The sequence below is a fragment of the Anser brachyrhynchus genome (genome assembly GCF_964034855.1).
Source record: "Anser brachyrhynchus genome assembly, chromosome: 3".
Lineage (NCBI taxonomy): Eukaryota > Metazoa > Chordata > Aves > Anseriformes > Anatidae > Anser > Anser brachyrhynchus.
The window spans coordinates 103,148,005-103,170,784 of record NC_137696.1 but is presented as its reverse complement, the minus strand read 5'-3'; the positions used below and the strand labels follow the sequence as shown (position 1 = coordinate 103,170,784).

At 33.6% G+C, this 22,780-nt stretch overlaps 1 protein-coding gene across 12 annotated transcripts in view; it reads right to left on the bottom strand.

The window, feature by feature from the left end:
• The window catches only part of CSMD1 (CUB and Sushi multiple domains 1), a 1,150,108-nt gene that overhangs the window by 285,263 nt on the left and 842,065 nt on the right, over window positions 1–22,780 (bottom strand). For all 12 annotated transcript variants that reach the window (XM_080586628.1, XM_080586632.1, XM_080586634.1 and 9 more), the window contains 3 exons: window positions 4,608–4,790; window positions 3,230–3,556; window positions 1,733–1,927 (listed from right to left, as the gene is read on the bottom strand). In XM_080586628.1, coding sequence (XP_080442754.1) covers window positions 1,733–1,927; window positions 3,230–3,556; window positions 4,608–4,790 — 705 coding nt within the window. The remainder of the gene's footprint in view (window positions 1–1,732; window positions 1,928–3,229; window positions 3,557–4,607; window positions 4,791–22,780) is intronic.

The window sequence follows — 22,780 nt, the reverse complement described above, 5'->3', positions numbered from 1 at the left end:
CCCTCACCTGATTATAACACATCACCTACTTCACATATTTCATGTATTGTTTGTTAAAGAGATTGTTAAGTATGGAGAGACACAAAGCAGAGCAACAACAAAAACTAACAGTTGCTCAGAAATCTCAGACAACCAGAAGCAAACTTAATTACTTCTAAACAAACTAGCAAGGATGCTTGCTCCATACTATACACTAAAAACAGGAATTCCTTTAATTATCAATTAAAAAGTAAATCCACATCAAAACAGAACACCTCTTGAATGTAACTTTAAAGAACCATATTTCCTTCCATACCAAAATGAGAAAAAAGACAAAAATATACCCCCCCCCCCAAAAAAAAAAAAATTGAATCCTTTTGTCATTAATAGCTAGGTTAATGTCCAGCAGGATTCACAGGAAGGATAACTGAGCTTGATCTGTACCTATGTACTTTCTTACAGTCTTTGTGTTTTTGTTTTCTTTTCCATTTTTTTCCTCAAAGTGGCTCCTTCATGTGCTTGTAGAAGAAAACTACATGAAGATTACATTGAATATTGTATTAATTATGTGTTTAAAGTTTCAAAATGAGAAAAAAATCATTTGATGAAAAACCTCCCCTTGCTCTGTGCCTTGGAGTGGGCTGGTTTTGCTCTAAGCAAAAAAAAAAAAAAAATTACATGGCTTAATCAGGTTAAGAAATCTTGTTAGTATATCTATATTTGCATGCACCACACCTAACTAACATTTTTTCCAATATCTCTACCTTTTCTTAGAAATGCAGTCTTATCAGAATTGAGTTACCAAGTTGTCCAAATAACACAAACAAAACAAATGCAAGAAAGGGTAATAAAATGCTTCACAGCAGCTATCAGAGATAGGAGTGAGAAAAAATGTGTGAGAAACAACCCTCCAGACACCAAGGTCAGTGAAGAAGAAAGGGGAAGAAGTACTCCAGGTGTTGGAACACAGATCCCCTGCAGCCCTCATTTCATTGAGTGCCTGAGTACATAACTATTGTTTACAAGAAGACATACAGCTTTCTGAACATTACTTTTAATAGAAACACACAAGGTGTTTATTAAACATATTCATATGTCTTGCCATAGGAACTATGGAGTACTGTCACTGTTAAGCATCATGGAATCAGCCTATTTTCTCACTTTTATCTCACTGTATTTCATCCTACAGAGAGATATAATGTTAGTCTGTTTATTTATGTAGGCAAGAACAAGCAAATAAATTCAGAATTTTTGGATTAAATATTTTGGGGAATATAATGAATATTAAACATAGCTCTGATTTTCACTGTAATTCTAAGGAAAAGATGTACTGCAGAGTAATGTGTTACATAAAGAACTTCAGGTATATCTTTGCTGTGAGAAAATTAAAGGTGCCAATTTTTAAAAATGAATTTTCACTTCACTTTTCTGTGTGATAATTACGTTCTTCAGTATGCTACAGCCAAAACTGCTATAGCAGCTATAACTCACAACCAGGTAATGATGGTGACAGACAGAATTTGAAAAGAATAGCAACCAGATTTTTAGAATGCTAATTTATTCCAAGAATATAAAAGCAAGCTATCTTGTTTCTATTATTGCTCTCTCATTTGACTGGAAAAGTGTTAAAATAAGACAAATAAATAACTTCAGCTACAGCAGTCTCATTTGTGTATGAAATGTGAAAAGTAAGCTAAAATTAAATAGCTTAATTATTCAAACTGTAGGTGCAAACTAAAGATTGTGCCCTTACCTTCACAACGTGGGACAGCAGAGCTCCATACTACATTTCCATCCTGCATAATGCATGTTATGGATTCAGAGCCTTGGGTCTTCACAAAGCCATCATCACAATGAAAAGAAACAGAACTTCCCAGAAGGAACCTGTCTCCAAAACGCCTCCCATTTATAGGAATACCTGGGTCATGGCACTCATTCTGACCAAATGCTTATAAACAAAAACAAAAAGAAAAGAAAAAAAAAACACATAATAATAATAACAACAACAATAATAATACAAACCTTCTAAACCCTGACTCTTTTGGAGGAGAAGGGGAAGGGGAGGGGGGAAAGGGAATAACATTTGATAAGCAACAGGATTACAATATAATTGAAAAAGTTTTGGAAATGCCCCACTACAAAATCTGCATTGGATCTGATGACATTCACCACAATGCAACATACTTCAAATTCTGAATCTTTTTAGTTGTGTGTGGCTTAGATAAACGAAAACACTGTGATTAAATTTCCCAACTGTTTGCCTCTCACACGAGAAGTGCAGTTTCACATTGCAGCTAATCCAGAATAAATAGAGGCTACAGCTAAAGACTACAGCCTCTGCCAAGGCTGGACAGAGCAACCCTCTTTGGGATGTGGACAGCAGCCTGCTTCCAGCTGGTGGAATATCAACTCACAGGGACCCACATCTCCATGTTGGGGGTGTTCTCATCAGTGTATGGATCAGTGACTTGTCGAGAACAGTACGGGTGTACAGAAAGCTAGAGGATCTATATGTCTTTCAGGAGGTGTGTGCAGGGGAACCCACACTTCGGGAAAACGGATGAGTGCTTGTAACCCGTGTCCTGGGTATGTAAGTCTTTACACGGCAGGGTGGAGATATACTAGAACAGAAAGGTGTTTACAAATTTATAGGTGGTAAGATTTGTAAGTATCTAAAATTGTAGCTTATCTGTTGTATCACTGATATTGATCATTTTTGAACATAAGTCAGCAAAGTGCCCTTGCCACTAAGAAGGCTAACAGTATTCTTGGATGCATTACACATAGGATCAGGTCAAGAGAGGTGATTGTTCCTTTCCTTCTACTCAGAACTGCAGAGGCCTCACCTGGAGTACTGCTTCCAGTTCTGTCATGTGTCCCCCCCTACAACAGAGACATGGACGTACTGGGAAGAGTACGTCCACTCTTTTCAGTGGTGCCCAATGCCAGGACAAGAGTTACATGCTTTGCGTTTATAGCAGTTTCAGCCAAAATGGGCCTCAAATAATGAAGGGAATTTCTCAGTTCTATCACAATGAAATAAATATATGATAAAATTTCAGATAAGCTAATGAAAGGAGTATTAGAAAGACAGCTGAAAGCACTGCAATTATACAAGCATTACGATTTTGTATTTTCCCCTTTTCTGGGGCAATTCACTTCTGCATTATAAATACAAATATGTTCTACTTTTCACTATTATGATGAAAGACAGCTTGACAAGACATAAAATAAAAGCAGAGTTTCTTACTTGTGTAAGTGATATTAAATCCCCTTCCAGTTGTAGAGTGATCTGACTGAAATTCAAGTCTTACTATGTGCCCACTGCTAGCCAACTGAGAAGGTACTTCATTTCCAGAAAAAGTGCCAAGAGGTGGTAAATCTGAAATCCCATCATCTTTCACAGTAAGGTAGTCAAACTGAGGTTCCACATCAAAGTCATTGAAAATCAGATGGATTCTGCTTCCTGGCTCTGAGATAATCAGCCAAACACAGTTCATATTGTTCCCATACTCCTCAGGATAATTTGGTGAAAGAATAATTCCAGATGGCGTGGTGAAGTTGAAGAAACACGAGACTAAAGAAAACAACAATAGATTCTCAAAATACCCTATAAACACTACGAATATTTGTCTTTCTATTCTTGTGGAATAGGGTATTTTTGAAACCTAGGTTTGAAAACTACTACACCTACAGCAGAGCAGTAAAATATTCCAAACTATTGCCAACACAAACTAATATACCAACCCAATGCAACATAGTGCTATGCCAAAACAGAGCTTCTGTCTTCAAAAGGATTGCAGCCACGGCATCTCATGCCCAGAATTTATTTGCTTACACACATTCCAGCATTACACAGGCATATAGAGGCTGCTTCCATTCACACAGAAAGCTCACTCAGCTCACTAAGTCCTGTAGCCAACACAGCTGCAAAATACATATACATCCAAGCAGAACAAGACACCACACTTTGTTTTGAAAATCCAGTACTGAATTATAAGACTCTTTATAGAAAAAGTAATGCTATCTGGAGAACTAAGTGCCTAAGTGTATACCTGTGTACTAAAAAGATTAACTCCATTTAACCTTAGAAGAAGGAAAAAAAAAGTTCTCTATTTAACTCCATCTATAAGCTTACCTACAAATGTATTTTATCTTTTCAAACAAAATTCATGTTTAATAATCTTACCTCCCTGTTTTTCACATTGGATATCCTCATATTCCTCAAATACATTTTCATGTTTTGTTAGGATATCAGGAAAACAAAGCAGCACAAAACAAATCTTTTTTTGTACCTATAGACTCCTTTGCAGTGCCAGAATCAATGCATGTGCCACACTCCTTTTGAGAACTTACACACTAAGTGTTCAATTAGAGTCTTTGGCACGCATTTGTATTAAAAATGTTAAATGATAAAAATGAAATACAAAATGAGGGATGAACATTCTAAAACAATCCTATGTGATGGTACCCATAAATGAGCTACTGTGAAGCCAACTAAGAAAAATACATGACTGTTAAAAGTGTTCAAGGTCTTTGAAATGTTTTCCTGCTGGCTAGTAAAAAAATGCAAAGAAAAGCAAGAGGTCAGAAAATTATTACAGCAAAGAAATAATAATAATTCTTACAAACACAGCTGGGTTTGTTGCCAGACCACTGGTTGTTTTGTTGACATGTAATCGTTCTCTCCCCCACCAGTTCAAAAGCTGCTTGACATTCAAAGGTAAGTGTGTCTCCATGCAGAAAACTACTGCCAGTCCTCTTCCCATATGATGGAATTCCAGGGTCTCCGCAACCTCCTTTCTCAATTTCTGAATATCAAAAAATTCAAACACAATAGTAAGAAAAATATATTTGCCAACAATTTACGTGTCAGTATAAGAGGTGCCTTCAAAATATTTGACATTATGCTTTAAACTGATATTTACAACTGAAAATGAACTAGAGGTAAATGCTTTAAAACCACCTACAGGCTTAGGATCCTATGTCTTTTCACAGGTCAATAACTTCCATACCTGCACTGCTGAAGATACCAAAATCTTCATGTTTAACGGCATGACTGCACTGAAATACATCTTATTTCCTGGTAAAATTATAAAGTCATATATAGTCTCCATTCTATCATGGAGATATATTAACATATACATCTTATTTCTGTAATGAAGTACTAGTAATAAAGAATCTAATTTAACTTTCAAATCTGCAATTCATTAGATAATGCTATTAGCAATAAAATTAAAAGTATATAATTTACTGGTAAATTCTATTAGTTTTATTTAAAGCACCAAAATACAATAAACACCAAAATACAATAAAACTGAGGAATTACTTTTAAATCTCATACTTCAAATTAGAGCCATATTTTTTTGCCAGCTGCGTTCAGCTACACTGAAAAAAGATTAACATTTTAGATCATACTTCCTAGACACCCTCTAGAAGATCTGCTATTTAAATAATATTTATTTTGTAGATATTGAATGCACATGTAGATAAGAATATAAAAATCTAGTCTCATGAAACCTATGAATAACAAGAATATTAAAGACAGGAAATATAAATATTAAGTGCGCGCACTAGAAATGCTGTATCATCTTGCAAATTACTCTACAGTTAGCTGCCCATTGAAAATGAAGAATACATTTCTTTGCCATTAAATTTAAAACAGTTTTGACATTAATTTCCATCTCAGCAGCAACCATAATAACGAAGCACATCTGGTTCCATAAACTGTGTTGCTACATCTGTAGTAAAATGATGTGAACCTCATTCAAATGAACTCAGCAATAAAATTTTGAAGTTATTTAAATGTTTCACAGTTTAATTCAAGGTATGAAATTTGAAATATTCAGGATAACAAGAAAATTCAACTCACTGAACAGTATTAAGTATTAATATAATTTAACATAATTAAAAATGTCTGCTGTCATATATTGCTAAAACTACTAATATTAAATCCTGGCAGAAGCATACAACTTGGCATGCTAACTCCAACAGAAATTTTAATATGCAGGATGGCATTATTATGGTACTTGTATTCATCCTCTATGCTTACAACCTTGAAGAAGTTGTGAACAGATTGTTGAGAAGCACGTATACTACATTTCACAACAGAAAAGGTTATTCATCAGGGTAAAGAGAGGCACACTTTTTTTAAAAAATCTTAGAATCAGACTTTGAAGAGAAAATTAAGTTACTTTTCTATCTATGAATTCAGAGCAGTTCCAGAGTCAGATGTTTTATTGAATAATTGTCTTACCAGAAAGCCAGAATGTATCAAATGAATGAAAACATCTTCCAAAAGTCCAGTACACAAATATATTAAAACAGCAGTAGAATAATATCAAAAATAGTCTGTATAAGTAAGGATTGCAAATTATATCTTTACAAATGCTTTAAAGTAGCTTCACCTGCCTGATCCCACTGAGACATTTATTCTTAATACTAAAATGGAGCACTGAAAACTTGTGTGTTCCCAATTGTCCACACCCTACATGAAAACGCGGGGAGCTACTAAAAATTAGAACCCATATTTTAATTGTATTTTAAAAATTCATCTCCTCCATTGATAGCAGAGCTACATCTAAACCAGCATGTGTGAATGATCAACACTCTTTCGAAAAACCTGTTGTGTCTTGGAGGTCAGGGCAATACCATCTCAGGGCAGAAGTGTCAGGAGGCAAACTGTCTGCAGGGTCTGGCAAAGTCACTGCTCAAGGTTTATCCCTTAAGAGAAAGCAACAAGTGTTTCTTTCCATGGATACAGAGGAAGTATCACAATATCTTTAATTAATGAATTTACTAAAGTAGAAGATAGATCAGGATGCTTTCTAATTCTCAGGAGATACACCAAGCCCTAGGAGGATCAACGAACCAAAACTTTTAGCAGAAATTACCTAAAATTAAGCTTTCTGACAGGTTGAGAATTCTTTTTTTCTTTTTTTTTTTTTTTTTTTTTTTTTAATGGGAAGACAGTACATTATGTCTTCGGTCAGAATTGAGGAATTGAGGTCTTACTAATTGAATACTTAGTGTGTCTTAATATATCACCCTTCATCCATGAATGACTGGTTTTACATGGGGTAGAAATATAATCTGAATTTTTAAATCTCTAATTTGAAAGCACAATTAAACAGTTAAAAATATAAAAACTAATTTCAGGTGAAACTTTTAAATACTTTTATTATTTGGATATATAAAGGTTTAATAAAATCTGTTGTTTGCCTCACAAAAACATATTTCAATGTTGCATTTTAAGTTAAAATATATTAGAAGGATATTTTTAACAAATTATTTTACATTGAAAAGACAAATAACTCATAAAAATGTCAAAATGAAATGTATTAACTTTATTTCTATCTCAGCTTCCAGGGTTTGTGTTTGTTTGTTCAATATAAAAACAATTCAGCAAATGCCACAACTTATAAGACGCTTTTGAGGATGTTTGATTTGCATTTTGGCTATAAAACATTTGAAAGATGCCATCCAGCTCTAGAAATCTACATCTTCTCAAAGCTTGGAGTGAAGACCATCTGCTATTACAGAAAATGTACTTTAGTCAAAAAAACAAATTATTCAGCTTGACTGAAATCATCCATTTAAATCTAATGGATAGCATTCACTCCTAGCTTCAAGTTTCATGCAAATTTCCTGGTATGAAGATTTACTATAACATACACATAATTTCTTATTCATATTAAATTATGGGTGTTATTATCAAGCCCACATTTTTAGATCATTTAATATTCTACCAATTAATTTAACTGTGACAAAAAATCTACTTTTCACTCCACAAAAGCAGAGAGAATTCTCAAGTTATATACAGTAAAAACTTTCCACACTTGTTCAGTTCAATGTCTTTCCTTGCTCTTGAATTACAGTTTCAGGTACTAGACAATTTCCTTCCAAAAATTTTGAAAAATACTTAATCCACAAAAAGCTTTGTCTTAGCTGACTGAATTTCTCATAGATGCACTGACTGCAGACAGAACGTATGTACTTTTCTCTTTACTGAAGAGCTAGCTTTCCATCACATATATTAATGTCAGAACACAACTTAGGGAAGAAAAAGAAGGTCAAATTATGGATTTTGTATTTATATATATCACAGCATCACAGAATCACAAACTGTTTGTTTGTATCTAGATCCAGAGGACTACAGAAGTAGTCATTTCCACATTTCTCCATCCTCTGGGATTTGACACAGCCTTTATTTCATTGTCTCCCATCAGAGTCCCACTGGTTTAATCAAAGATTTTTTTATATATTTTTTTTTAATTTTAAAAATTTAAAATTTTTAGCATAGATCATATTCAATTGTTTCTGGTTTTCATGTACTCTTTGGTAGTCTGGGGAAAGACTTCTCCTTTTGTTTGTAAACTAGAAGTATTTACTCAATTTCAGGGAACAGCCTCTTTTACGTTGGAAGAGTGACAAGATCAGATATCTGGTGGGAAGAACGTATTGCTCTGAATTGAATCAGACACTTCTGTTGCTGTGTTTTCTTTCAAAGGAAGAAATATGGCAATTCTAAAGTGATATTAAGCATCTAAATACGTACTAAGACTAATACTTGAAAGGTTTCACATTGCAGTTCTAGTCTTTTTAATGAAAGTTTTTGAGTTACTTTGACGCAGGTATCTGAAATACATAATAAAATGCTTATGGATTGTAACATTTCGCAGTCTTGAATTTCTTTTAGTCATGTTAGTAAGTTGCTTTTTTTTCCCTTGTTACTACATTACAAACGCACAGTTAAAATCAATTCCATAGTACCATTATGTTTTCATTCACACTATCTGATATTCTAGCTTAGATGATCAGTGAATCATCATCAAATCAATAAATCTGTAACTATATACATCTTCTCTCATTAGAGTATTAATAATATGCTCACACATAAATAGACAAACTTCAGTAGCTCAAGGTCTGCCAGAGAGTCAAAGTTAATACATTTAAAGTCTAAATTCATGAATTTGACTACATTTTGTAATTATCATATTAAATGTACCCAAGACAGTTTAAGGGAAGCTAGAAGCTGGCAGGTGCACATTTCAAAAAAAAAAAAAAGTTTGGAAGTTTATTTCTGCATCAAACCTTTTCAGTTTAACATCTAAACTCTTATAACAGGCCACAAATGTTTGTGTTTAAATACAAGAAAAATGATGATTTTGTTTATATCCTCTTATTCTTTTTGTGTTAGAATAACAGAATGGTTAGGGTTGGAAGGGACCTTAAAGATCATCCAATTCCAACCCTCCTGCCATGGGCAGGGACACCTCCCACCAGACCAGGTTGCCCAAAGCCCCATGCCCTGGCCTTGAGCACCTGCAGGGATGGGGCATCTACAGCTTCTCTGGGCAACCTGTTCCAGTGTCTCACCACCCTCAGAGTAAAGAACTTCTTCCTTATATCTAATATAGAATATCTTCCTGCAGTGACATTCAGAATACCTGACACAGTAGACTCTGGCACTTAAAAAACACTTTCTTAAATTTAGAACAGACAGAAAAAATATTGTTGTACAGAACAAACTTTGATATGACAAATGCTGGGTTTTAATTATTCCAACATTTATATTTTTTATTGTATACCATAAAGCTTTGAGCTGATCTTTGCATTGATCTCAATAATAAATCAATTTGGATCCGTAACATATTATATCTGCCCTATATCTTTTATCTGACTGTTAAAATTCAAATTTGAGTCCCAGACAACGTCATTTAAAAGTCTGCTTAATGAAAATATAAAGACAAAGTCTGCAACTGTACTGTGACATAAAGGCAATATGTCTGTTAAATCCATCATTTTTGACAGGCAGAAGAGTTATGAATGGACACATTACAAATGAGCAAAATAGACATTACTTCAACCTACACACATGTTCTTCTATGTCTTCTTAGGGAATACCACAGTTCTTCAATACCATTATTGTATTACACAGTAAATATTTTAAACTGTAAGTACTTCTTCATTGGCAGGAACAGAGAGCTTGTCTCTCTACGACTTCAGCATAGGAAAAATAGAAAGCAGAATCAGCAATGGTTTTACCACTCCTGAAAATATTTACAGATTGTAGTTGTAAAAGATTTGCATAGCAAATTTATGATGGAGCAGAGAATTCAACTAAGTATCCCTAAATACTTTATTCCTCTGAAGTACACTTTTCTTGTTTTCACAGGAAACCACGGTGGTCTATAGAAATAAACCACCTGCAAGTTATGCAGGAGCTTTCAATATTATAAAGAAATAGTTTCAGTTTAGGAAAAGGAACCAGGCATTACAAAAGGTCCCTTCTGTTTTATATGATTTTTTAATTTTTTTTAAAGAGACAGAAAGCTAGCCGTACAAATACCTGAGGAAGCACAAAAATGCTACTGTTTATATGAAAAAAACATTTCAGCCTTCTTTGAAATGCATGTGTAATACTGGTTTCCCAAATCTCAGTACGTTGTTGAAAATTATGGGAATTTGAAAATACAGACAAATAAAGAAACTCTTATACAAAGAGAAAGAGAGAGAGAGAGAGAGAGACGGTCATGAATACTGAAGAGAACATAGGTAAATGAATGAAATTATGATATATATACGATACCTGAAAATGAACATGGGAACAACTACTGAAAGTGAAAAATAAATCAAAATTAACAGAAAAAAAATATTTCAGATAGCACATAATAAGACTGTAAAGCTGGCTATTAAAGATAAAATGTGGTTGGTCTATAGCTAAAAACAGAGTGGACTTACAGGGTAATTTCATAGGTGATAACAATTTTAACATTATTCCAGTAAATTCCTTCAAAAAAAAGTTACAGTACAATTTACTATCAATCCCCAACTATAAAAAGAGAAGGCCTCCTTCACAGGTCATATAGTTTCAAGCAGCATTCTAAGGGCTGTCTCACAATTTCTCTGAATTTTTTTGTCCTTGCTGTCATCAAAAAGGCCACAGATCATATCCACTAGATTAATTTTTGTTGCTTCTATTTTGTTGCATTCTATATCAATATTAAAACCAAACATGACCTTAGAAGCAGACAGATGGAAAGCCAACATGATTTTTTTTCTATAGGAATTCTATTTAAACTAACTGCCTGTTATCATAGCATAGAGATGGCTTCTTGGTAATAACACAATACCATACATATAAAAAAGCTTTGAAGTAATCAAGAAGGAAAAAAAGAATCAAATCTATTTGACAACTTTGTTCTTTAAGTTTAATATTTGCTGTGTACTTAAATATTCTATCAGAGAATACAGAAAAAATCACAAAGAAAAAAATATTTATTTTTTTTATGATCAATTTTATGATTGTCCAGGGTAGACACAGATCAAATTTGAACAGGAATGAGTAAGAAGCTTTCTGTTACTCATTGCAGAGAAGTTTATTATCTCAACTAACTGACTGATGAAATAACAATGAAATTCATTATCAACAACTGCAGAATCATAAATATGGAAACAATTAATTTTGAGCTTGCAGGCACAATGACAGGTTAATTTTCAGTATTTCTATCCCTGTCTGCTTCCTTCCCACTGGTTTCCAGCTACAGTCTGAAAATTGTACAACAGCCCCAACCTCTACTAGTGCAACAATTACCTAGGCTTCTCAAGCCTTTATCATGTGTGGCATTCATATAGTCGTGTTTGGCAGTAATTACTTGAACATAGACAATATTAAAACTAGCTAAAATCAGCTCAGGCAAAGGTAGGTCCTGAGATCCTACATTGTTGCTTCAATAAAGAAGCTACAGCCTTTAACCAGTAATGATAAAATCACAGCACTGGCCATATAATTCAACTTTAAAAATCCTTCAGATTTTTATATAGGGAATGTACTTATATGCCTAAAAAGCAGATGGAACTTTAATGAGTTGTATTCTAAACAGCACTTATAAATATGAGGTCTGTATCCTTGCAGGATAAGAGAGAAAAAAAATTGTTCCCTTCTTGGCTTTATTATTTATTAACATATTTCATATTAAACCTTTCAATGGATTCCTGGAAATCCTAATTCCTAATAGTAATCTATAGATACAGAGAACTGTTCTTTCACATATGGCAATCATGGAGAAAACTGGAAGTAACATATTGCAGCAGCTTCTGAAGAAAGATGGAGGAAAAAGTATTAATTCCAACCATTACTACAATCAGGTGACAGCAATCATTACAGAAACCCACAAGAAAATACTTCTGCCAGGGAGCTTCTGAAACCATTCATGACTTCAAGTCCAGAAATCTGATACATATTGTCCATAATTTGTTCGCTCAAACTGTGAAAATGTTGTGCATTCTATTGTTTTACAACAGAATGTCCTAGAACATCTTTACCCAGAAATATGATACCTTGAGTCCTGGCAAACAAGACGTAGTACTTGTCCAGAAAGTGACCAATGCGTTACCAGTACTTTGAAAGTGCAAGCAAATAGATCTTTGTACTTATATGACTGTAAAGCCAACACCGATCTGAAGCAAAGCAATGGAATAGCCAAGACAGGAGTCTATTTCTAAAGATTTAAAGGATGAAAATACAATTAACACCAGTTAACATGTTTTTATGGAAAATTGCTCATGTCATACAAACAATAGGTGTTTAGATTATAAACTTCACAGTGCACTTTGTCTTCTTTAAGCCATTTAAATTAGCAACACATGACATCCTAATTAAGAACTGGCATCACAGAAAATCAATTTAGCACATATTAAATGGATGAAAATTAGATAGTAAGAGTATCTCAAAGCATAAATGTGAATATATGAATTGTCATTAGGCAACAGAAGTGCTTCAATTAGCTTAGCATATACTTTCTTAGCCCATTCCTAACAATTTGTTATATAAATGCTATTACAGAAAAAACAGTTGATCAGTAGTAGCCATAGTATTTTGAAGGTGCTATAGCCCTATGAAGCATATTGTGGGTGTAAATGTCCTCATGTGCATATGGGCCCATAGAAGTACTGTTTTTTCTCATACTCCTTCCAAAGGAAAAATCAACCATCAAAATTCCAAGCCTATGTCAGCTCAGAATTTTGTAAACAAAAGTTAGTGTTAGATAAACCTTATTTTCCCTTAGTTCTGCACCATATGGGTACGTACTTACAATGGGTGTTCCTAACCTTTAAATACCAAGAGGAAAGAGTCCAGTTTCACTAAAGAAAATGAAGATTAAAAGGAATTTTATGTGTGGGATGTGTTTAATCTTCAAGATTGGTATGCTTCTGATGCAGATTATAGAAGCAGTCAATTCTCAAACCAAAAATGTTTGTTTTGGAAGCTGGTGGCTTCCAAAGGAGAATACTATTTTTATATCACTTAGAAATTCTTAGAAATAGCTTGACTTAAATCAACACTTGGTTGAGACTGGAAAGAATTCTGTCTTTCCTTCTGAAAGATTATGTAAAGAGGTCCAGAAAATGAAGTCTTCAATTCATTACTATTTGGAACTGAGGTAATTTCTAGTATAAATTTTGTTTTGATGGTAGGTAGCAAAAGAGATTTTGACAAGATTCAGAGTGCAGCCTTCTAAAACATACCATACGGAGATCTGTACAGTATTTCACATAACCATACCGAATCAGTGTATACCTGTACATGTAATTAGTTTGTTGTTACAGTATACAAACAACAAAATAAATAAATGTGTTCTTTTCAGTGAAAATGATTAATCAACTAAAATTTCACAGAAGTGTGTTACAGAGTCTTCATGGAAATTTTCAACCATCTATTTCACTTTGCATAGATAGCGTGGAAATCTCAGGTGGAAAAATCCATTTGACATTTTGCTTTTAAAGTTTCACACTCAGAAGAAAAAGAAAAAAGGCTGGTTTATGCTGGGGGCACAAGAGAGGAGGAGAGACCCTGATGGAGTCTAACTCTACTACGCCACTATTAACTGTCCAATTGAAGTGAAAGGAAAAAGATCAAAACCAAAAACTAACATACAAAGTCCTGTGGTAGTATGAAAAACTTGTGAAATATTCCAGACAAGACCTTTGATAAATACTATAAATATAAATAATAAAAGTTGTCTGATTTCTACATGCATTTACAATTTGATACAGTACACATACAAAGGAAATGGTAGAGTGACATTAGGTTTCAGTTTGGAAAGGAAAGTCCTGGATGCGGACTAGGGTGATGCCTACAATGCCTTTCTTTATTACATTTCATCCTACACAGAGATTGTATGTGTTGCCCATAGTACATTTGTGTAGCTTTAGTTAAGATACCATCCATTCCAAACTTTTTTTTTTTTTTTTTAATTAAGATAATCTTTTTATGGCTTCTAATATGAAGCAGAGGACTGTGATGTGGTAGGATGGGAAAGTATTCATTATACAACATAACAGTGAATGGCAATGGCTTTAACTCATTGCAACAAACATAAAAACAAAATGTAAATATACATCTTAGTGGTTCCTAACAAGGTGCATGTTCTGGTGAAAGCACCCTAATATTCCATACAAATATCTATAGCACAGAGAAGCAAATAGACCAGATACACTCAGTTTATTTTATATAATTGCAATCTTAGCAGATAAGAAGACAATCACAACAAATATGTTGTGTCCACTTTCCTTGAGCACTTTTTGAAAATGAATGGAAAAAAAAAAAAAAGCTTTCTTTGACTTACATTTCTTGCTAAAATCCTTTAAAATTTATCTTTTTTTCTCTATATACTGCTGTTAGAAAAATAGCAAAATAGAAACCTATGGAAGTGCATCGAAGCAGTGGATTATGTTTCGAACTGAACTCAACTGTTTATCATAATATTTGGAATCACAAATCCAAAAAAGTGCAGTTGCAAGCTGAGTAAGTTTGAGAAATGATACTGAAATTCAGTAATGTTTATATGGCATAGTAATGCAAAACAATAGAAGCATTAACAGATTCAAAATTTTATAATGTTGTATCAGTCAATAAAAGGTGACTGTACAAAAACTTCTTTTGCAAACTATTTCACGCAGAGGCAATAAAAACATTAGAGAATAAAAAGCGCCAATAAATGTAAGACTTGGAAATGGCAGAACCATTAAGACAGCACGTAGGGTGCTGCAGATGATAGGAAAAAGCCAAAAGGTTTGTGTGCTCTTAGTTCTATGAGGACGGTTATGCAAGTGCACACATGCTGATACCACCCTACAGCATCTAAACAAACGCAAATATAGTCACTTCCTGAGGGAAATCATCATTTTTTTTTCCTTTCAAAAGAGAGGACAAACAGATCAACAGGCATATCTAAAGACACTGACTGAAACCAATCTGCATCTGTCTCTACAAGGAGTCGTGTACTTCATTTATTTTATATATTATAACTGATATTGCTTGTATAGCAGTAAAACTTTTATTGCTTTATTATGTGTCCTAACTGTAATGATTTTGTTTCAAAGTAAATAGTACTCTGCTTTCTAAAAGTTCCTTAACCACTAAGGCAGTCTTTCAGACACTGGAAGGAAAAACAAAGGGACCTTAAAAATATATATATATATATATATATATATAAAAAAATATCAACTCTACAATTGATTTGTAAAGAAATTGCTGCTTTAAAATCTTTCTATGAAGAGTATAGCATTTCCTACTCAAAAAAGGATTGTCCATGCCTGGAAAGTCAGGGTAGAGGATGGGGTACAAAAGAGTAGATTCCTGGTCTGTAATTAAATGAAGAATTATTACAAATGCCATGTGTTTTTGTTTGTTTCTTTTTGCAAGATCATATTACAGACTGAAACTGTGGCCAGTGCAGGTCATTTGTACTGCTGTCCAAATTTAATTCATTTTTGAAACTATACCATGTTAGTTACTACATTAATATGTTTTTCACCTACGATCAGCATATACTTTATAGCCTTATCTCCATAAACAGCCTATTTAATGTAGTTCATTACTTTTCAAATTTAGAAATCTTCATTCTATGAGCTATGTTCAGAAAATTCCAAGACTACACACTTTAGAAGATCCATTTTCTGGTCAATAAAACTGAATAATATTATACACTCAGAAGAGTGTTTAGATGTAAAACCAACATGCAAGCACACACAATACCAAATTAGGGGGTCATTATATCTTTTTGTTAACCTAGTTCAGCAATTCAGATATTTAATACTCTGAATGGGTCTTATTTTTACATAATATCATGTATATAACAAATATATTACAAAAAAAGGCTTAAAATTGTTCTTGTCAATATTTTGAATTATGAGCTATCATTTTTTAAATTGCACAGAAAGATAAATCTTTATAAATCACTATTTTATCTTGAATAATAATAACCTGCTTTCATCTAAATTGCTAATAAAACAAGAGAGCATTGTAAAAAGGCTGCTCTGGAGGATATGCTGACTTTGTAACAGGTGGAGGTGTTTGCATGTCAAATCAATTTTAGTCAACGTGTGAAATTAATGTCTGTTTATGAGCTGAATGGATAAATCACACAGCTGGTGAAAGGACTTGGAAAGAATAAAGTATTGAAGAACTTTGAAACAACTCTTTAGTGAAACAAACCTTTTTTTTTTTTTGACAGAGTATTTTGCAAATAGGTATCTTTGTGTCTGAATGAAAAAAAAAGTGTCTGCATTTCCCATAAATCTAAGATATAGAAGCATATCAAAAGCCTCAACAAAATCCTAAAAATGCAGACTGATTTTAATGAGATAATAGTAAGCTTTCAGTTGAGTTTAGAAGATGGAAAAATGCCTATGTACAGGAAATTCCAAAAATATTTGGTCTCAACAACAGCAAAAATGAATCCATTTTATGAAAATATCATGAAGTTCATAGCATTAAATTCCAGTATAGCTTTAATAAGGCATCACTTTTACAAAACAAACATACTGGGAATTGGTGGAGGTGGTCTACAGTGAACTGGACCAGGCCTCCAAGGATCTAGATGGCATCCGGAGCAGGCATAGGTTCGCATGAAGCGCACCGATATCATACACCAGCATCCTAGCAATAATGGACTGGATGAGTGTAAAGGCACCATCTGTGCATATAGACCAGCCTGCCAGCTCCAGTGATTCAAAGCAAATCGATTCTCCCCACTTTGACCCTAAGGCTTGCATCTCAGCTGTGGGAAGACTGTCCCACCAGATCTGGCTACTCGAATGAAAAGTGGAGAATCTTTCTTTCTCCTTGTCCCTACCAGGTTAACGCACAAAACACACACACACAAACATACCTGTAAGTACAAAAACAAACAATAATTTTGCAACAAAGTTATACAAATTAATAATATGAAAAACTATTTAGGAAACTAAACAAGAGGTATTAAGTAATCTGGGTACTGATATAATACTACACGTGTAGACTTGTTATTGAATAAACAATATCTGAAAACATAGCATTTTTTGCTAAGAAACACCAAAAGAAACAAAGTTTTTATAGAGACAGCACAGAGCTATTCTTTGAAATGTGTAAAGAAAGAAAAAGTTGGTGCACCATTCTTTCTCTTCCCACTGTGACCTTGCTGTGCAAGTGCTTTCTTCCTAGATTGTTCTTAGGCCAGCTACTCTGCCTAAATCTCTACTACTAAATAGAGCGAGGAACAAGAATGAGCTTGAACACTGGAGCTCCAACCACCCATACTTCGTAAACTCTATCATGCTTCCTGATGATGCCTACCGGCATTCTCTGAGACATGATTCAGGGGACAGCAAGCACTAAGGACCACTCCCCAGTGGACTGTATGGACAACACTGCATTAGAATTTCATTCCTATACTCTAGTCACTCAGCACTACTCCACAGGCTTTATATCTTCAGACATGCCTCATCACATCCCAAATTGTGATACATACTTTCAGTTTCATGCTACGAAAACATGAATCATGGCCTGCAATGCAGCATGCATTAACACACTGAAATAACAACCTCTCTCCTACCCCAAGAGGCATACAAACATACTCACACACATGATTTGTCTGTGGGTAAACAAGACCCCTCTGCAGGACCATGTTACATGGATATATCCTCAGCACAAGAACACAGCCCCCAGCTACATTCTATTTAGAAATACAAGTGCAGTCTCAAGGTAGTTTCTGGGTTGCAGCAAACTCCATGTCATCTCTTATGGCTCTTTAGGGAAACAAACAAACAAACCCTGTTTATTCCCTCTTCTCGTAAGGGGTCCCCTGCCCCTGCTGTGGTGTCAGGCTCCGTCTGGCTCTGTGCATTCCCTCTCTCTGAGCCAACCCCTGCCTGCATAATAGAAAATCATCATGATAAGGGATGTTCAAGTGAAGCTGTTTTCCTTCTTATAAATCATTTCTTTTTCTTTTTAACAATATACGAGTTAATAACATACAGCAAATAGTTAACAAACAAGGTATCAGCAGTTTCCTAGGTTATTTCTCACAAAATTATCATGAAAGAGCCAATTTTAAAGGTTGTTTGTTTGCTTGTTTTTATGGCAGACGGCTACCCTGCCAATCAGCACTTTTTCTTTATCTGATATTGCCATGTATGATTTTAGTGTATCATATAATATAAAATAGATTTCCAGTGATAAAAGTATATAGTCTCTGTTTGTTGGCTGTGGAATTGGAAAAATTGTTATGTTATGGATCAGTAAAAATATTTACTATATCAAATGATTAACAGGGTATTTTTGTCACTAAATAGAAAGAGGAAAAACTCATATGTCCCTTATTTCTAATAAAAATAAATGCAAGTTGAAGTGATTTTAAAGTTTTACAGAAAATGTTCAGAATTCATTCTGGAGTGTGCAGTGTATTCTGATACACATATAAGAAAACCACAGCATGAAGAATGTTGGGTAAATTTTGAAATGAAACAAGAATCAAACCCTTTGAAATTATGGAAAACTTTGTAATTAATTTTCAGAAATACTATATATTTCAGAAGTAATATATACTTCTACAGATGCAGAATAAGAATAAACATGCAGGTAATGGTGACTTTAATAGTAATCCATCAAAGGGTAATAATGTACATTCTACATAGGAAATAAAAATGAATCTTTCTGTATTACATCAAAACTAATACGTGAAATGCAGTTTAAATATCTATAAATGCATAAATATGTATTTTTACTTTTTTAAAACTTGATGTCAAGAAGACTTAACTATAAACAAGATTTTGTGTATGTTCTCTTTTTAGGGAAATTTGTCAAATAAACATGTTTCACCAGCATCTCATGAGAATGAAGGCTTAATATATTTTTATTTATTAAACTATTCTGTACTGTTTCACAAAAAATAATTATTTATGGTGACCCTGAAGTGCTGACACTATGCATATACATATAGAAAATCTTGTGCCAGTCAAAGCACTCCTAGAGCACAAGATTAACTTTGACATTTGCATCATAAATACAAAGTGGTTTATTCATATTTCGAGTTTTGATGGTTTAGAAAGATGTATTTTTTTTTTCTTATTGTGCCAGATAAATATTTGCCTCAAGGAAATTGCTTTTTTTTTTCCTTCTGTTTTTCAGTAAATGGCAATAATATTGCATTTTCCTTTACAGAGGCAAATTAAATATTTAGCAAGATTTCTAAAACAATGTTTTCTTTATAAGTTTATTGGCTTCATTGATAAGCTATCATCACCTTTAATATCACATTCATACATTTCTCCAGGAGGATATACTTAAAGAAAATGTAAATGTTAGAGAAAAAAATAGAGTCAAAAGTGTGTCAGCTACCATATCATTTAAGCAATTCATTTGTTACCACTGCAAAAAGGATGATTTCTTAAAGTAATATAAACAGGAAAATAATACATAGCATAAGTGGCAACACTGAGGAAGCAATATGAATGCTTGTCTTACTGCTCATTTGAAATCTAGTTGTTGATTTTAAAAACAAGAACACAGGTGTCATGCATCAAAACACTTCCTAAATAGAGGACAGGCTCAGGGCTTGATCCTTCTAGTGAAAAAAATAAAGAAAACTATCACAAAAATCAAATAATAATATAAAAATTATCATAATATTGCTCAAAAAAAAAAAAACCTGTTGCTGTTTAGCTGTGATGTATCTTTCTTTCAGACCATCATTTGCAGAAACTTTATACATGATGGAGGATGCTTAAGACCGCCAAACAAACAACCTCAGTTGTTGATTTTAACATGATGCTCTGCATATTTCACCACGTTCTGAAATACACTATACATATTTGTAATCTCTTACAATTATTTTGGCTTGTAAAGAAGTGAAAGGATTATCATCACAGGTAATGTAGGTGGAAAGCTAAGGTCATGGAGCAAATGCTATGGCATCTTCTATAACAAAAACAACTATTTAAAAGTGAGCTAAGTGGGGAAGTTTTAAGTGGTATAAAGTTACTGCATATTTCCGTTTACTTAAAATAATGAAGTTGTTCTATCAAACTTTTAAATGAGCTATATCTGCTAAGAAGACTATGACTTATTTTTCAAAAACACAGTCAGTCACTTCAGACTCCCTACATACCCATCGTACAGAAAAAGACCCATCTAAACCCAACTCTCCGGTAATCAGATCCAAGGGAATGGCATGAAGCCGTGACTGGGGAGGTCCAGGCTGGATGTCAGGAAAAGGTTCTTCACTGAGAGGGTGGTCAGGCACTGGGACAGGTTCCCCAGGGCAGTGGTCATGGCACCAAGTCTGATGGAGTTCAAGAAGTGTTTGAACAATGCTCTCAGACATATATTTATAAAATAAATAAATACTAAAAATTAGGTAATGCTTACATTTGACTCTCATTTACATCATCTTCTTTCTTAGAAAATGTCAGCTTTATTTTTAGATTTTTTTGCTTTCTAGCCTTTACAAAAAATATAACATTAATGTTTTTTTAAAATTTGATTGTAGTAAACCTTTAATTAAATTTTAATTAGAATCTGGAAGTAACATTTATGTTAAAGTCAAGCATACTGAATAATTAACCTGAATGAAAAGCTATATAACATTTTCCTTTCTACAATACAATAAAAGTGTTTGAACTATTTTCTACATGGAATGTGTTTAATTATGATGTAAAACTACTTTCCAGAGAAGCTTCACTAAAAGAATAATCTTCACTGGCTGAACTAAAAGACAACAATTCTCTCTTATTCACTGACAACATGTTATTGTTGCAATGCGTAATATTTTTACACAGAGGCAAATAAAGACTTTCAACTCCTGGTAAGTTTTAACTTGTTGAGCCTATCACTGAAACAACATGAATGCACATATGTCAAATCAGACTCAGCTGTTGTCTCGAGGGGAAGGGAGAGGAAGGCTTCCCATTCACAGTCATGTCATATAGTTATGAAAGAATACATGCTGTATACTGTTAAGCCACATGTAAAGTATTGAGGGTACTTAGATTTATCCTTCGTCTTTTTTCTTCTTTTTTTTTTTTTTTTAATGCTGAAGCTCAAATATTGTAGCACATTAAAAAAGGTACTCTTCAATAAAATGACAAAATTCAAAATGCACAGGTATATCAGCCAGCACACCACACTTTTTCCTGCATACATATTCTTTTACAGGAGATTGAGAATCTCCACTATTAGCAAAAAAGATGGAATTACTTTCAAGGTTACGTTACTAATACATTGCTTAAGCATTATAACTGAACATCTATACAATAATCTGTAAACAGATTCAGACAAATAAGAGATATTGATTGTATGTCTGTGGAGCATAATTAGCATAAAGATATGAAGACTTGGTAGAAGACATAGGCAAGTGTCAAAGACGATGAAGACGGGATGTTAGAAGCAGAGTTATGTAATGAGTATAAAAGGGAAGAAAAGGTATAAAATGTATTTAACTTAAGAATTCATACTCACACTATTTATTTATTTATTTGTTATTTCTTTAATTTCAGAGGGAGAGAAAGACTTCTGCAGTGCTACAGCCTTACCCCTATTTATGTTCTACACTAAACATCTGTTGTTGGGAAAGAAAGTGGCATAGATGGAAATTTGATCTTACCTGCTATAACCTGCTAACCTATAAAAATTCAATACACTCAACCTATTACAACGTGTCACTATAATGTTATATTCCTCAAGTTCATATGTCTTTTCTAGATAGGAAAGTGAGTTCTGTCTGACACCCCAAGCACTGTACAAAGCTCAGGCAAAGATATTCTCCACTGTCAAAACTTATTTTGAAACTGGCTTGTTAATTATCTTAGAAAAAAATAAAAATAAAAATTGAGTAAATTAAGAAAAGATGTGGAGTAAATTAAGAAGCTCAAAGTTTTCCTTGAATACCTTTTGAATACCTTATAAGGTGTTTTCTTTCCAAACATTACACTGTATGTTTCCCCAACTGCACATCTAATTCTGAGAGTCCTAAAAAAGCCTAATTCTGTTAATTGCTTTCAGCGTGTTTTATCACTCCTCCAAGAGGTAACACAGATTTATATCGCTACTGATACTGCAATGACACTTATAAGAATCCAGATTTTATTTAAGCTAGTTGTGTGTTTGTAAAACCTACAATGGATAAGATTTAAGGTTTACTAAGTACTATAGCTGTACACAAAAAGACAGCTGGCATTTATCTGAGCAACTGAAATATGTATTTGAAAGTATTTTTCTACTAGTCTCAGGAGGAAAGAAGCATCTTCTTCCTAACAACAACATAATGAAGAGCTTAAAGATTTACTGCTCAGTTGAGCATCAATACAAATTAATGTTGTAAACATGACATTTTCAGCTGCTTGCAGGGGCTGATATACTTCCTGAAATCAGATATCTTAATAACGTCAAATTATCTAAAATGCTCAGGATTATATCATTGGGTCACCAGATTCGTTTTATAATGCTCTGATGGAACTAAAGGATAGGCAAATAAAGTAA